This window comes from Biomphalaria glabrata, chromosome 12, assembly GCF_947242115.1.
Source record: "Biomphalaria glabrata chromosome 12, xgBioGlab47.1, whole genome shotgun sequence".
NCBI classification, from domain to species: domain Eukaryota; kingdom Metazoa; phylum Mollusca; class Gastropoda; family Planorbidae; genus Biomphalaria; species Biomphalaria glabrata.
Window position 1 is genome coordinate 34,629,215 of NC_074722.1, and position 14,929 is coordinate 34,644,143.

The 14,929-nt window shown below is 39.6% G+C and overlaps 1 protein-coding gene across 1 annotated transcript; it reads right to left on the reverse strand.

Moving 5' to 3' along the window:
• Window positions 1–1,944: 1,944 nt before the first annotated feature.
• Window positions 1,945–11,090, reverse strand: LOC106065776 (leukocyte elastase inhibitor A-like). Its single transcript, XM_056007208.1, has 7 exons — window positions 10,894–11,090; window positions 10,272–10,401; window positions 9,613–9,829; window positions 7,166–7,296; window positions 5,221–5,365; window positions 3,867–4,055; window positions 1,945–2,198 (listed from the first exon to the last, which is right to left on the reverse strand). The coding sequence occupies exons 1-7, from the start codon at window positions 11,049–11,051 to the stop codon at window positions 1,981–1,983; spliced, it is 1,188 nt and encodes a 395-aa protein (XP_055863183.1). The 5' UTR covers window positions 11,052–11,090; the 3' UTR covers window positions 1,945–1,980.
• Window positions 11,091–14,929: the final 3,839 nt, after the last annotated feature.

Here is a 14,929-nt window from a genome sequence, read left to right on the forward strand (position 1 = left end):
ATTTTGCCTCGATTTCAGTAAAAGAAACAAAAAAAAGTTATTCCCCTTGGCGCATCTATTGTCTTTCAAAATAAAACGTCACCAAGCTTGATAATAAAACGACGCCATGCCTTCCAGTGCTGGTGGAGGTCTGCCCCTGTGCCCGCCTTGTGGGGGATAAAATCATTTATGGCTTCCAAAATGAACAGCATAAGTAATCTTGCAATGTTAGCGGCAAATACTTTTGAAAACGTGTAAAATCTGTCAACCAAAAATATGAGAAAAGGAGCTACCAAAAAGAAGATGTATATTCGATTCCTTTACCCAAGCTTAAAAAAAGAAGATGCATACTAGATTTCTCACCCAATCGAACAACAAGAAGATGTATACTCGATTCCTTCACCCAATCGAACAACAAGAAGATGTATACTCGATTCCTTCACCCAAGCGAACAACAAGAAGATGTATACTCGATTCCTTCACCCAAGCGAACAACAAGAAGATGTATACTCGATTCCTTCACCCAAGCGAACAACAAGAAGATGTATACTCGATTCCTTCACCCAAGCGAACAACAAGAAGATGTATACTCGATTCCTTCACCCAAGCGAACAACAAGAAGATGTATACTCGATTCCTTCACCCAAGCGAACAACAAGAAGATGTATACTCGATTCCTTCACCCAATCGAATAAAATAACATGTAAGATCGATTCCATCACCTAAGACAACTAAACCATGTATTCCTTCACAAAAATAAATATGTATAATTAATTTGAACTTCGCGATTCTGAATTTTAAAGATAAAATAAACAAGATCTCAGACATTTCCTAATGTCCATAATACCTATTAAATGGAAAAGATACACCTGTAAAGGTAAGTGATTGGAAAATTGGATTTCTTATCGCTGAGAAGTGCAGAGAAATTATTCTAAAACTTTTAAAAACATAGCGTATCAAGATTTCCTTTATTCTGTTCACAGAATACACCGATTAGTTATTTATAGCGGATGGCTGCCTGGTCGTGTGATATGCGCTCTGGACGGTCATTTGATTGTCTCGATGGTCCCAGGTTTGGACCCTGCCAGAGACCATCCGAGACCATCGGATATAGTAGGCCTCAACACTGACCTGCAACATCACAGCCTGTAGGATGTGGAGACCAATAGCTCGTTACCGCGTCGTACAGAACTGTGACCTGGTAACCAGCGATTGGTTTCCAATGCCCAAGGGTTGGGACGTTGCAGGTCAGAGTTCAGACCAATGTTCTCTGACCAGGACCATGGAGATGACCGAACGACATTCCAGGGAGCATACCGCACGACCAGGCAGCCACTATTAAATTATTTGATAACAGATGTGTGTGTTTAATGTGTGTATTTGATGTGTGTATTTAATGTGTATTTAATGTGTGTATTTAATGTGTATATTTAATGTGTGTATTTAATGTGTGTATTTAATGTGTGTATTTAATGTGTGTTTTTTATGTGCATATTTAATGTGTGTATTTAATGTGTGTATTCAATGGGTGTATTTAATGTGTATATTTAAAGTGTGTATTTAATGTGTGTATTTAAAGTGTGTATTTAATGTGTGTATTTATCAGCATTAGGTTAAAGTAAGTAAAAGTAAAGTTTCCTCCCCTTTCAGACCTTGCGAGCTATGGGGCAGATGATGTAAAGGTCATCTGTTTCTGTGGCCCACGGTTAACTAGGGTGTCATGTGGCCAGCACAACAACCAACCGCCTTTACATTTCGCCAACTAATGTCAGGTACCCATTAAAGCTGGGTGGACTCAAAGACGACCAAAGATCCCTAAATTAAAAATCCCCAGTCTTCACCAAGATTCGATCCCGGGACCCCCGGTTCGGAAGCCAAGCGCTTTGACGCTCAGCCACCGCGCATAAGTTTAAAGTTATGGATAAGTAAGTATGGATAAGTATATTAAAAGCTATCACACTGGAGAACGATTTTATTGTTTATTTGTCTTTTTTTTTCTTTTTAACCAGAGAATTTTCCTTGGAAGAGAATCTCTCCAGACACGTTGTCTCTCAGGAAGTAGACAAAAGGATGGTCAGCAATGAACGTCTCTTGAGTTGGACTTATTATTATTGCGCTTTCCATTACTATTGCGATGACTGTGGCGGCTGCTGCGACGGTGCCAGTCTCTTGCACTTCTATCATTGCCTTGTGTAGAACTTGGCTGATATAAACTTGAGCTGTTGGAATAGAAATATATTTCAAATAGGAAATCCTTGTATTTTTCTCAATTATTATTTGGACAGTCGCCATTTTGCCCATATAAGGCCTAGAGAAGAGCATCCGGTAGCAGATGGCCTCTGAAAGAGACATGTGTAAATCTCCCACTGAGGTCATGGTACATATATTAAAGACCCAACGAAGGGTTTTTAACAAAGATAGGCTCAAAAAGGTCGAAAAGAGATCTTAAATAGACCACTTCTAGACAAAGGCTGCCTGCATTAGATGTGGCAAAATATGAAGGTCGCAAATAGGTCTTCCAGGTCACGTGAAAACTATTTTAACAAGTAAAGTTTCTCCTTAAGATCTAGTGATCTATGCGGCAGATGATGTAAAGGTCATCTGTTTCCGTGGCCCACAGTTAACGAGGGTGCGATGTTGCCAGCAAAACGGCCAACCGTCTTTACTTTTCCCAAACTAATGTTAGGTACCCATTAGAGGTGGGTGGCATCAGAGGGACCCTAAAGATCCCGAAATTAAAAATTGCAGTCTTCAACCAGGGACCCTCCAAATCGGGAGTCAAGCGCTCTACCGTTCAGCAACGCGTGATATTTGAAATACTAAGGTCATCTTTAATTATCAGAATCAAAGACTAAATGCCTTATTATTATTATTTGGTCAGGTATATATTACATTATTCCCTTGTTTTTGTTTTTTTTTAACATTTTTACAAAATCATATCAATTCACTCTGTGTGTACATATTATTTTTCCCACACCCATTCTCAAATCAATCTAAAACTGCACAAAATTATTCGTTGACATAGACAAGAAATGAATCAATAAAAAAAAAAAACAGTAAAATTAGATAATTAATTACTGGTAATTTATTATTTTATTTACTAGCAAGAAGGGAAACTAATACTTCAGTATTCAAAAATATGGCTAAGTTTAGTCCCCTGAAATAATTGTTAACGCTATTTCTCCCTCACGCTTTCTCCCATCAAGTTGATACTTTCAACATTTATTGATTGTAGATAACAATAAATGAATCCATTACAAAATACTCAATTATTCAATTCATAATTGGTAATTACATATTTTGTTTAATATGAAATAAGGGAAATAACTTGTTTATTATCGGTGAATGTAGTTTTTTAGGGCGGATTTCTTCCCCTTTAAATAAGCAATGTTTTTTTTTATAATGAGTTTTCATATTTGGCATGTTTTAATGTTATCCATCCTCCTCCCAGGTTAAGGTATAGCACACAACTAATACGATTACATTTAGTTCCTTTATAACGGAAAGAAAAACCCAGGCACCAGACACTAGCCTTGAAATAGACATCATGTCGGGAAATAATAAAGGTATTCATATCTACCTTAAGTTCCCCTTTTAGACCTTGTGGTCTATAGGGCAGATGATGTATAGGTCATCTGATTGGAGGCGCGGTGGCTGAGCGGTAAAGCACTTGACTTCCAAACCGGGGGTCCGGGTTCGAATCTTGAGAAGATTTTTAATTTCGGAATCCTCGGCGCCGCTGAGTCCACCCAGCTGTAACTAAAGGCGGTTGGTCGTTGTGCTTGCCACATGACACCCTCGTTAACCGTAGGCCACAGAAACAGATGACCTAGATTATCTACCTCAAACAAAAATAAACGTTATTCCCCGTCTAATCGCTATCTCACCTGATTGGGTGATTCCTGTGAAATCTGCAGCCATTGGACTGAAAGCCTTGACCATGCCCATGTCTTTGAGTGGCTTGTTGAGGGTCAGTGTTGTCTCTGTCTTAAACTTGGGGATGGCCAGTTGGACTCTGACGTAGTTTAATCCAGTGAACAGATCGTTGACTTTGTTGGGTTGTGCCAACAGTTTTTCTGAAAATAAATAATTCCATAGTGGTAAAATACATACTAAAGTTATGGTACCTTAACCTTTTTCAACAAGAGGACATAACTCCGCTCCCTGGCCACACTGATGGTGCGCATCAGAGAGCCACTCAACACAAGTAGTGGTAGACATGTTTATAGAGGACTGTGGGGAGCCGGCTTAAAGTCATAGGAGTCTGAACAGTCTGGTGCTGAGTGCTGTCCTATGTGATACTAGGAAACTGTTTGGGGGACCTGGAGCGACACTGGGAAGTGTGTCGGTGGTCTGTTCTGTGTTATGGTATGAAGTAGGACTCTTAGAACTTAAGACATATTACTCCCTGTGACTTTATAGCAGACGTCCAAGTCTAACTAGTAACTATTACTATTTGTTGAAGCTTATAATAAATAAATACATCGTTTACTGTTGCCGACCTGCCTTTCGTTGAGTGCCTGCCTTAGAGAGTTAATATACACTGTCGACACCCTTGTCATTGGTCATGTCACCTTCAAATAAAATCGTAAAGTCCAATGAAACAGAGCCTGTGCTTTATTTATAAAAAGCTTTTATCAACTCTGTCTGGTAAAAGGTTTATATACATTTTATGTACAGGGCCGGATTTAAGGGAAGGCAGGAGGGGTTACAGCCCCTGGGACTCTACAAGAAAGAACCTCCACAAAAGCGATAAAAATATATCCTGATTTCAAAGGTAAGAAACTTTTTTTTTTTTTTTAATTTTGTTTGTTACATTTTTTTTTTTGGCTGGCAAAAATGTCGTGATTAAGACATGTACGCTTGTAGCTTGCTCGCACTAAGTAAATACAGCTCTGGTTTACGACATTGCGTCTGCCAATGGCCTGACCCTCCACAAACTCAAAATATACACTTTTTAAAGGCTAAATTATGCATATTAAATATTATTTTAAGGGGCACCCTGTTATGGAATGTGTGTATGTGTGTGTTTCTATGGTGACGGTGGGAAGAGGTTAGCGATTGGTTGTGAATAGTGCAACATAGGTGGCAATGTCGTCACTTGGTCTTAGTTAGGAGAGACGACTACAGAACCTAAGACTGAAATGTTGTGTTATTGTAGTGAGCTAGATTTTTATAAAGAATATTATTACTAAAGTCTATTATTTAATAATGCTTCCTCGGGGTTATGAGATAACTTACCTAGGTCAGTGATGCCGTCCACTTTCTGTGGTAGAGCAATGTACAGACTGAATCTACCTCCTTTAAAGGGGAGCTCAGCCACATCCACGCCATTGGAATTGTCTCTCTTTATCTTTATTGTTCTCTCGTCATTCATCATGTCAACCTGACCAGATAATCCTAGTTATTTGCACGATGCAACAATTTTATTTATGATTTTCAGCTTAAAAAGGTTTTTTTTTTTTTGGTATCTACATTTTGGTAGACTTATATTTTGTATGGGGGAGCTCTGGTGGTTTTGGCCATTTTTTGATATAATCTGTGTATCAAATTACAGATAAAGAAAATATTCTCATCATTTTATGTTCAATAACAATTTAGTAATTGAAGTTTTTCTGGCATAATTTTTTTTGCGCATCCAAAGTAGTCAGATTTGTACATATTTGTATGTGTCGTCAGAATGGCTTAATGTGTAGCCTACGTATATCTGACCAGGTTGTTAACATCAGTTAGACTCACAGCCTATTTACTTTTTTGGCAGGGAGGGGTGTGGATGAAAAGGCTTCTCCCCCCTATAGAGTTAGTTATTAAAATGCTTTGAGTAGATCTATATGATTGTGAATATAGACGGAGGCTCGTAGTGTGGTTAGCGCTCTGTACCGCAGTCTGATTGGTCCCGGATTCGAACTTTGCCCGCCGCCGTCCCCAGACTAAAAAGCAGCATTGCCATTGGAGGTTTAACCTAGGAACAATGGTCACTTAACTGTGGCTCTCGAGCGAAATGTGGCTCTTAGACTCCTCAGCTGCGACTCTTCCACAAAATGTTAGCGCAGCACGGAATATTATGTACTAACTTTCCTTGGAGAAGGCGGGTAAATGTTTATTTATTGCCAAACATGTCCTTCAGGACTGCACATTCTATCAAGAGACCCAAAAAGTCAGTTGCCCCCCCCCCAAAAAAAATGGAGCTAATAAACTGACTTACTTTTCAAGTAAACGCAAGGCTAGTGTTGACATTAGAAGGCGACTTTGAAGTTTTTTTTTATTAAAGGATACGTTTTATGCTAGCTAACTTGTTATTTATTCTGAACATAAATATTATCTTTATAAAAGTATAGTACTAAGTTATTGTCCGGAAGGTTGTCATTGCCGGCAGTGGTAATGGATGTAAGCAATCCAATACCTATAAAATGCTTCCTAATGATGGCATGCGTCTCAAATAGCCTCTGACAACCAGTCCATCCTGGCCTTCACGTGTGGCTCAGATATTGAGTCCGGCGGACTGTTCTCACTAACAGGAGAAGGGGCAAAGGCGAGTAACTGGCGCCTTAACCAGTAAGCTTCCGGCAGGAGGGTCTCGTTAGCCATTGCTGGCTACCCACCTAGGAGAAGGAAAACTCTGAATTCAAACCTCTGTTGCCTTGCAGCTATACCCAATCATGGGAAAAGCTTCGGGAAGCAACCTTGAGGAAAAATGAGGAGCTGGCGACCCTAAGGCAGTTTGCAGTGCTACACTCTGGCAGAGCCTGCTACGCCGCTGACCCCAAACTGTATCGGCAGCCGTTCCTTTAGATACATCAGCTGAGTGGAGTGGGGGGGAACTGATGTGTGGGCGACATCGTTCCGACCACAGCTAATGCCCAGGCATTCATCTCATTTCCATGAGGAGGGTTAAGGTTAGGAGTCCATAGAGTACTAAGTAATACTTAATATACTAGTAGTTAAATGAAGGCATATAGCAAAGATCGATATTGTAATTTGTATCCTAAGTATTTCTTTAAACGTGTCTTTACGAAAAGAAAGCTTAGTTTTAAAAATGTCTATTTGAATCAACGTTAGTCCTCTTTTGGTTGACAAGTTTGTCGACACACAGACCTAGAACGTAATAGCCTCCAACTCTAAAGGAACGTGTCAAGCACGACAATCTCATGTCAAAATAGTTCTCTGTCTATGTATGTATACTCACCTGCTTCACAGCCCCTGCCAGCTGCTTAAAATCTTGTGGCCTTGTTTTGAATTTCTCAAAAGTTACTTCCCAGGTTCCGTTAAAGAAGATGGTGTTGACCAGTATCATCACAGTGCTACCATCGATGCTACCTTAAATTTAAAAAAAAAATCGAGCGCTATAAAATTGCATTGTTTATGTGCACGACACATTTTTATCACACTAAAGAAAAGAATTAAGTTTGTACCAACTTGTACATACCAAATGAATGGCAACATTAAAATGAACAGTTCACATATTTCTTGTTTAATTATAAAGATTACGCTAACTAAAGACTTATAATTTATTTTATTTGAAATAAAAGAGTTTTGATATTAGTAATGTCTTGAACGCCAAGAGTTCACTTCCCCTGTCGATACTCTATGCCAAGGGTGGGCAACCTTTTTCTACCGAGGGCCGCATAAAAAAAATTTTGGAATGGGGGGGGGGGGCCGAATATGTAATTTGCCCACCCTTGCTCTATGCTATGTATTAGCATCATTAAGTCCCTTGACTTTCGTCGTTGGGGGGGGGTGGAATGTAACAGTTTGAGTAACCAAATCTCTCCATTTTTCCAGGTCAGCAGCTGTTCTTAGCAGGATATCAAGGCCGATCCATTCTTTCCCATTGTCCAGCCAGCCTTTCTTTGGACGACCCTTTCTTCGTGCTCCCTCCACTGGACCTTAAAGAATGACTTTTGACAGTGAGTCATGTCTTACACTAGGATCAAGCCAGCTCAGTGTTCGTGGATAGAAGAACACATTATTCACGTCATTTGTTTCTTTTGAATGACATTTAGAAATGAGTCGGTGGACAGGATGAGTGTTGCCAGCCACTAAAGGAAGAGATGCTGATTAAGTATACATAACTCTTACCTATCTACCTACGACATTATTGCCACCAGATAACCTCCCACCAAAAGAAGGGCAGAAAGGTAGACAAAGCCTTATACATGAAACGACCAAGACAACTCTTATCTCGTCTTATCTCCTTAATTTACAGACGTTACTTCACAAAAGAAGATAATTACGTCCTTCGCATTTCATGTGTCAGTCTAGTCAAACAAGTTAATCAATGACGTATGCCAGGTCGTTTGGTTTTCCTGGCTGATTTATGGCACTAGGAAAGAGAGGATCATTCTTAAATCCTAATTCTCAGACCAATGGAATTTCTCATCCGATTTAGTACGTTGTGAGAAGAATGTTCTCTGACTAAACAAGTCTTGAGTCTACTTCTCTCTTTACAAAGCTTATATCGACTCACTCTGTCTGAGTGTCTGTATGTCTGTCTGTGTGTCTGTCTGGCCAAAAGTTTGTACACGTTATTTCTCCCACACCCACTCTCGGATCAAGCTGAAATTTTGCACAATTATTTCTTTTATCTGACAACACAAGAATCAATTTTAAAAAATCTAATTAGTTAATTAACTATTGGTAAAAATTTACTTTATTTGGTATCTCAAACAAGGGAAGACATAGAACGTAACTGAAGTGGTGGTATAAGCTGAGTTAGTCCCCTTTATATTAGGCTGCCGTCGTCTCAAGCTTAGTGTACCCAAACATGAAATAGAAACAATAGAGAACTAGATCTATAGACTCACCACGTTACCGCGTTAGCTTGAGAAGCCTGAGAAGACTTGAGCCATGAGTTCAAATTCAGGTTGTTCCCTTTTTTAATTTCTTATTTTTATAAATGCTTTTTTTTATTGTTAGTCTAGATCTATTACAAATTTAATTACACGACTGATCTACACTAATTGATACAAGTACGCTTAATATAAGCTTTGTTATGTTTTTCTTGCTTTCCACTGTGCTGTGACTGTGTTTAAATCTGCAAAATTTGTGTTTTTAATTCATATACCTTAAGGAACAGGTTTCACGAGAATAGCTTCTACTAAATATGAACTAGCACGGATCAAGAAGAAGGCAGCCGAGAAAACGTATCCTTGTTCTGTACAATAATTTTAAACTTTTATACTGGTCAACAACAAAACATTGTTCGCAACAATGCCTATTTCCTTTCGATACTGTACGAATAATGAGACTTATATCTTATATAATACAGACGTTACTTCAAAAAAGAAGATGATTACGTCCTAAGCGTCACGCATTTATTCATGCATATTAACCAGTGACCTAAATAGATATGTCTGTTAGAGCTTGAAGCTTGAAATAGACTACGCTGTAGAATAAGACTGTTGACTCAGCGACTGATCAAGGGAGGCTACCTGGTCGTATGGTATGTGCTTCAGTCTGTATTCACAATGATCCAGGGTTCGAACCTCGCAAATCGCCATCCCCTGCTACCCTGCAGGAGATTTAGGAAATGACATAATAATCTAAAATAGTCTGACACGCACAAGTCAAGTGAAATAATTCAAAGCATCAATATAGAATATAGACATACCAGTCTTCTGTGGACGGTCTTACCTGGTTGCAGGACGTCTTTAATCATGTTCTCTGTCTGAGCAGCGATGTAATCGTTGATTGGTTTCTCGGGACCTCCGTTGGCGGTTAAATCAATGTTGGCAGTTCTGGCAAAATAATCATTGCTGGTGTCTTCGATAAATTTGGGTGCGATTTGGAAATAGGGATTAACAAAGATGGCGTTTCCGGTGTGGAGCTGAACTTCTTTAACTGAGTTCATCTGTACAAAGTTGAATTATATAAGTTACTTAAAAACTCAAAAAAATTAAAAATATTTTTTTGAAAAGACAATTCCTCCTTTCTACAACTTATAGAGTGATTGTTTTTCTTTTAATAACTAATGAATGTTAGATTTTTTTTAAAATTACCCCACCCACGCCCCTCTCGTTGTCCGAGAAAGAATCCTGGTGAAGTGAGTGTATAGATCTTCTATACTTTATACTATTCCAATGATAGGTCTCTAGATCTGGACATAGAAGTAATTGCGACAATTTCGCTGAACATTGATGTAATCAGAGAGAATCTGTGTGCGTTTTTTAAAGAAATTATGTGTTTTAAAGTGTTTAGTATCTTTTTAAACACATGAGAAAACTTTTCTTTCTGTGTGATGGCATTAGAATAGTCTTTTTGATGCACAAGCAACTAGAAAAAAACAACCAAACCTGCTCAATCAGCTCCTTGTACGTCAAATGAACGGAGTCCCCCAGTGACGTAGTTCCGAGTGTAGTTGTAATCTCAGCAGCAGTATCTCCCCTAGCTCCAAGGGAGGTCATCGACAAAGCTGAATGGATGCTGTTGGATACAATTAAAACATTCATTCCTATAGAGCAGCGTTTCTCAACCTTTTATGCTCGGCGACCCCTTTTTACAATCCCCCACTTGGCCGCGACCCCCACCCCACCCGCACACACACACACACAGCAATAGAAGATTAGACAATAAAAATCAATTTTTTCAACGGTCTTTGGCGACCCCTGGCAAATCGTCAATCGACCCCCGAGGGGGTCGCGAACCACAGGCTGAGAACCTCTGCTATAGAGGAAGCGTGGTCGAGAGTACGCTTGAACTTGGCTTGGCACCCCACTCGAGCAGAGTTGTGTTAACTGAGCGCCTTAAAGGCAGCATGGAAAAACCTTCTCCCCCCACTGGTCCACAAAGAAGATTGGACCATAGCGCTCTGAGCATGCTGTAAGCAAGAAAGTAGCGCAATATAAAATTATTATTACTATTATAGATCTATACTGGATTAATTTAGGTAAACTAGGTAAACAATATTCTACATACCTGTAAGGTGAGTAGATCATGTTTGACTTGTCGAGAGCAACATTTTGATAAAGTCTCTGTGAGAAATATGCAGAAGCCGAGGACAGAGACAGCTGTTGCTGCTGGTCAGCACTGACCAGTTGACCAACAACGGCCAAAATGACTGCAAGGTACAGCATTGCTGTTTCTTTCAGAAGCAGATAAAAATATGTTACAGACTTTTACTTTACATGGTCATTGAAATGTAAACTTTTGTTTTAGCAACAATACCTCAGTCCCAATAGGAAATTTTCTCCTCGATGTTACCAGAAAACTGCACAACAACAAAAAAAGAGGACAAAGCTTTTAAAAGGAGGACAAAAAAGAGGACATAGCCTTAGTGAGGAGGACCAAAAAAGAACTTAGCCTTACAAAGAAAGACAAAAAAGAGGACAAATCCATACAAAGAAAGACAAAAAAGAGGACAAATTCTTTACAAAGCAGGACAAACATATGACATAGCCTTACAAAGGAGGGCAAAAAAAGGACAAAGCTTTACTGAGAAGGAGAAACATTACCATACAGACTTTACAGTGGAATATAAATCTTATAGTGTAATATAAATCTAATCTGTAACAATGCCATTTCCTATATCCTTATATTATGTTTCTTGAGAACGAACAGTTTAGGGCCTTCATGTTGTAGTCAAATAGAATTCGCTTTAGTGTGAGCATATTTGATTTATAGAGCGCTCAATTCAAAGAAATATAATATCACCTGTTGAGGAGGTCCTACGCATAGGGCGTACAAGCCTAGATAAATACAATAAAATATTGTTATAAACCTGGTGGTGGCACAGATAGGGCTAGTGGTATACGCGTCGTCAGCCGACGCAAATCGCCCCAGGCCAGCGGATGTAGTCATATGACGAAGCTAGAAACGTCGAGCGATGTTCCGTCTGGTTCTAGAAGGCCATTAGGGACCCTATACAAAGAGCGGAGGTGTCGCAGTCAAGACGGTTCACGACAGCGGTTCAGAGCCCGGTTCACTACAGTCCGGTCGACTACAGCACAGTTCAACGGTGTGGTTATGTACGGAGCATTACGACTGTTCAGTGCGGAGTACTATCAAGTACAGTTGAGACGAACGGCGTCTTGATTTTGGTCTGTGATCGAGTCCGACACAACGAGCCCAGTGTGTGAAGTCAGTCCTGAACTGTTGAACGAGACGGAGAGTCCAGTGCAAGAGTTGATACGGCGGTACGGTTGATACGGAGAGATAATTGTACAGTGTACGTGTTGCCAATTGTTCAGTAATTGGCTGCAATTTATTGGACATTAAACTGTTACGTTACTTTGGAGCCCTGAGTTGTCAAGTTCTTTAAGTTGGTGGTGTAAGGTGCAGTTTGCAGAGAGCCTGAATAGAGAGATTGGTAACAATATGTTACTTCAACCCACGAAGTATTAGTTTACTTTTTGATGCGCTATTGGACTTTACATAATTTGAGAACAGATACGAATCGTAAGATACGTTTTTTTTCGACAGAATCGAATGGTATTTCTAGGGCCGATTATGACATTCACCCACTCCTGCTTGTCAAAAGACGAACAGTAATAGTATCATTTTCACGCCTTGCATTTATTAGGGCAAATGATGTAAACCTTTATTGTGGTTGCCATGAAACCAACACAACAACTAACCGTCATTTCAAAACGTATGCAAAGTGCTCATTAGAGTTGGTTGGATTTAGAACCGCTTTTAGAACGGCTCTTAGAACCGCTTTTAGTACCGCTCTTAGTACCGCTCTTAGAACCGCTCTTAGAACCGCTCTTAGTACCTCTCTTAGAACCGCTCTTAGAACCGCTTTTAGAACCGCTATTAGAACCGCTCTTAGAACCGCTTTTAGAACCGCTCTTAGAACCGCTCTTAGAACCGCTCTTAGTACCGCTCTTAGAACCGCTCTTAGTACCTCTCTTAGAACCTCTCTTAGAACCGCTCTTAGTACCGCTTTTAGAACCGCTCTTAGTACCGCTCTTAGAACCGATCTTAGTACCGCTTTTAGAACCGCTCTTAGAACCGCTGTTAGAACCGCTCTTAGAACCGCTCTTAGTACCGCTCTTAGTACCTCTCTTAGTGCCGCTCTTAGAACCGCTTTTAGAACCGCTCTTAATACCGCTTTTAGAACCGCTCTTAGTGCCGCTCTTAGAACCGCTCTTAGAATCCCAATGTTCAAAATCCCAGTCCGATCTATGATCGACACTCCTCGGGTTAGAAATCCTGCCATTCATCCATCAATCTCCATGTTCCATCTTCAAGTCTTAAACTGTTGCAAAAATATTTGTTCATGGACAATCTACACAAAAAATTAGCAACATTTATGTGTGTTAGTAATTAAGCAGCAAAGGTTTCATTAATTGTAACTATTATACCATCAGACAACACTAAGTAAAAAATACATTACATAGTTACTAGAGAGGAAGGGCCAGGCCTACCTTTTACTACAGCTGATAAGAAGAAAAACATGGACTTGAAAAGTTTAAATACTCTGTTCATAGATATGTGACGTCATGACACTAAAGACACAGAGGGCCACAGCTGTCTTTATCAGCTGGCTTGTAACTTTTGTAGCCACGGGCAATACTGCATTTCTTTTCAATCTTCGGGCTCTAAGACAAGCCTTATTATTACTATTGTGGCTTCAATAGAAATATAACTTTATATTTCGCCTTGACAGAACCTTACTAATTATTAATTACTTTTGGGAATATAGATGGCTAAACGTACTCTAGACTCTAGGCATTGGCGGATCCGGGGGGGAGGGGGGGGAGGTAGGGGCGATCGCCCCCCCCCCACTCGGCCGACCCCCCCCCCCAAGGGGGGGGGGCGGACGAATTTTAGTATAGAATTCACACAATTTATTATACGAATTTATTACTTATGTTAATAATATATACTAATTATATATATTTCAACCTATTTTTAGATTATTTCGCCCCCCCTCTAGTATGTTGGCCGATTTGGTGGGGTCGGGAGGTGGCGATGGCATCAATCCCGCCCCCCCCCCCCCCAAAGAACCTTTTGAGTGGGGGGGGCGATCCAATTTATTTGTAGAAATCACAGCTTGTTAACAGAATCAATTAAATATCTTTATGATTAAAACTTGTTATTGATATTTTAACCGATCTTTATATTATTTCGTTCCCTGTTCGCCGATTGAGGGTGGGGGAGGGGGGGCGAATACCTCTACTGCCCATCACACCTAAAACCGATGAGTGAAGGGGGGCGGTCCTACTTTTATTGAGAAATCATAGTTTGTGAACAAAATTAATTCAATTAATATATAAATTTTATATTATGTCGCTTCCCTTCTGGTATCTTGGCCGATTCGATGGGGTTGTGGGGGGAAGGGGGGGGGAGGGCGATTGCACGTACTGCCCTCCCAACTCTAGCCCTCTGAGTGGGGGGGGGGCGGTCCTATTTTTATGGAGAAATCATAGTTTGTGAACAAAATTAGTTGAATATCTATATAATATAAACTACGTATTGATATATGACCCATTGTATTTTATGTCGTACCACACTCTAATCTCAAATTTTATCAGTAGTAAATTTAAATGAAAAAGGGTTGTACCAGGTGGGAAGGGCGATACATGCAGTCGCATTTCCCCCATCGGACAAACCAATACTTTTTCTTTTTGTATTATAGTTAAGAAATTACAAAAATTAAAAATCTATCATATATACTATAAATTAAATTCTTATATCGAGTCGTCCCACTCCTATTCTTTAATGCCAAATGAAATCTTTAGCAGAAATTATAAAAAGGAGCGAGGATTAATCGTTTTCACTCTACCGCCCCTCCCATTTCCAGACAGAGTTTATGTAATTTCACATGAATTTATCATAATTATTTTAAGAAAGTTAGAATTCAAACGAAATTTTTCAGTATAAGAGTCATGATTGAGATGATTTTAAACCCAATAAATTATTCTATAGTCGCCTTTTCCCAACCTTTACTAAATCTGATATTTTTCTAGTTAAAATATTTGGAACTATAACTCACAATTTATACCTCTAT

What these genes read in the sequence shown, in the direction of transcription:
- LOC106065776 (XM_056007208.1), bottom strand. Translation starts at nt 11,051, where the DNA reads ATGCTGTACCTTGCAGTCATTTTGGCCGTTGTTGGTCAACTGGTCAGT. An exon ending in ACAAGGAGCTGATTGAGCAG is followed by an intron (nt 9,830 to 10,271) that starts GTTTGGTTGTTT and finishes AACTTTGTACAG; the next exon opens with ATGAACTCAGTTAAAGAAGT. An exon ending in TAAAGACGTCCTGCAACCAG is followed by an intron (nt 7,297 to 9,612) that starts GTAAGACCGTCC and finishes TTTAAATTTAAG; the next exon opens with GTAGCATCGATGGTAGCACT.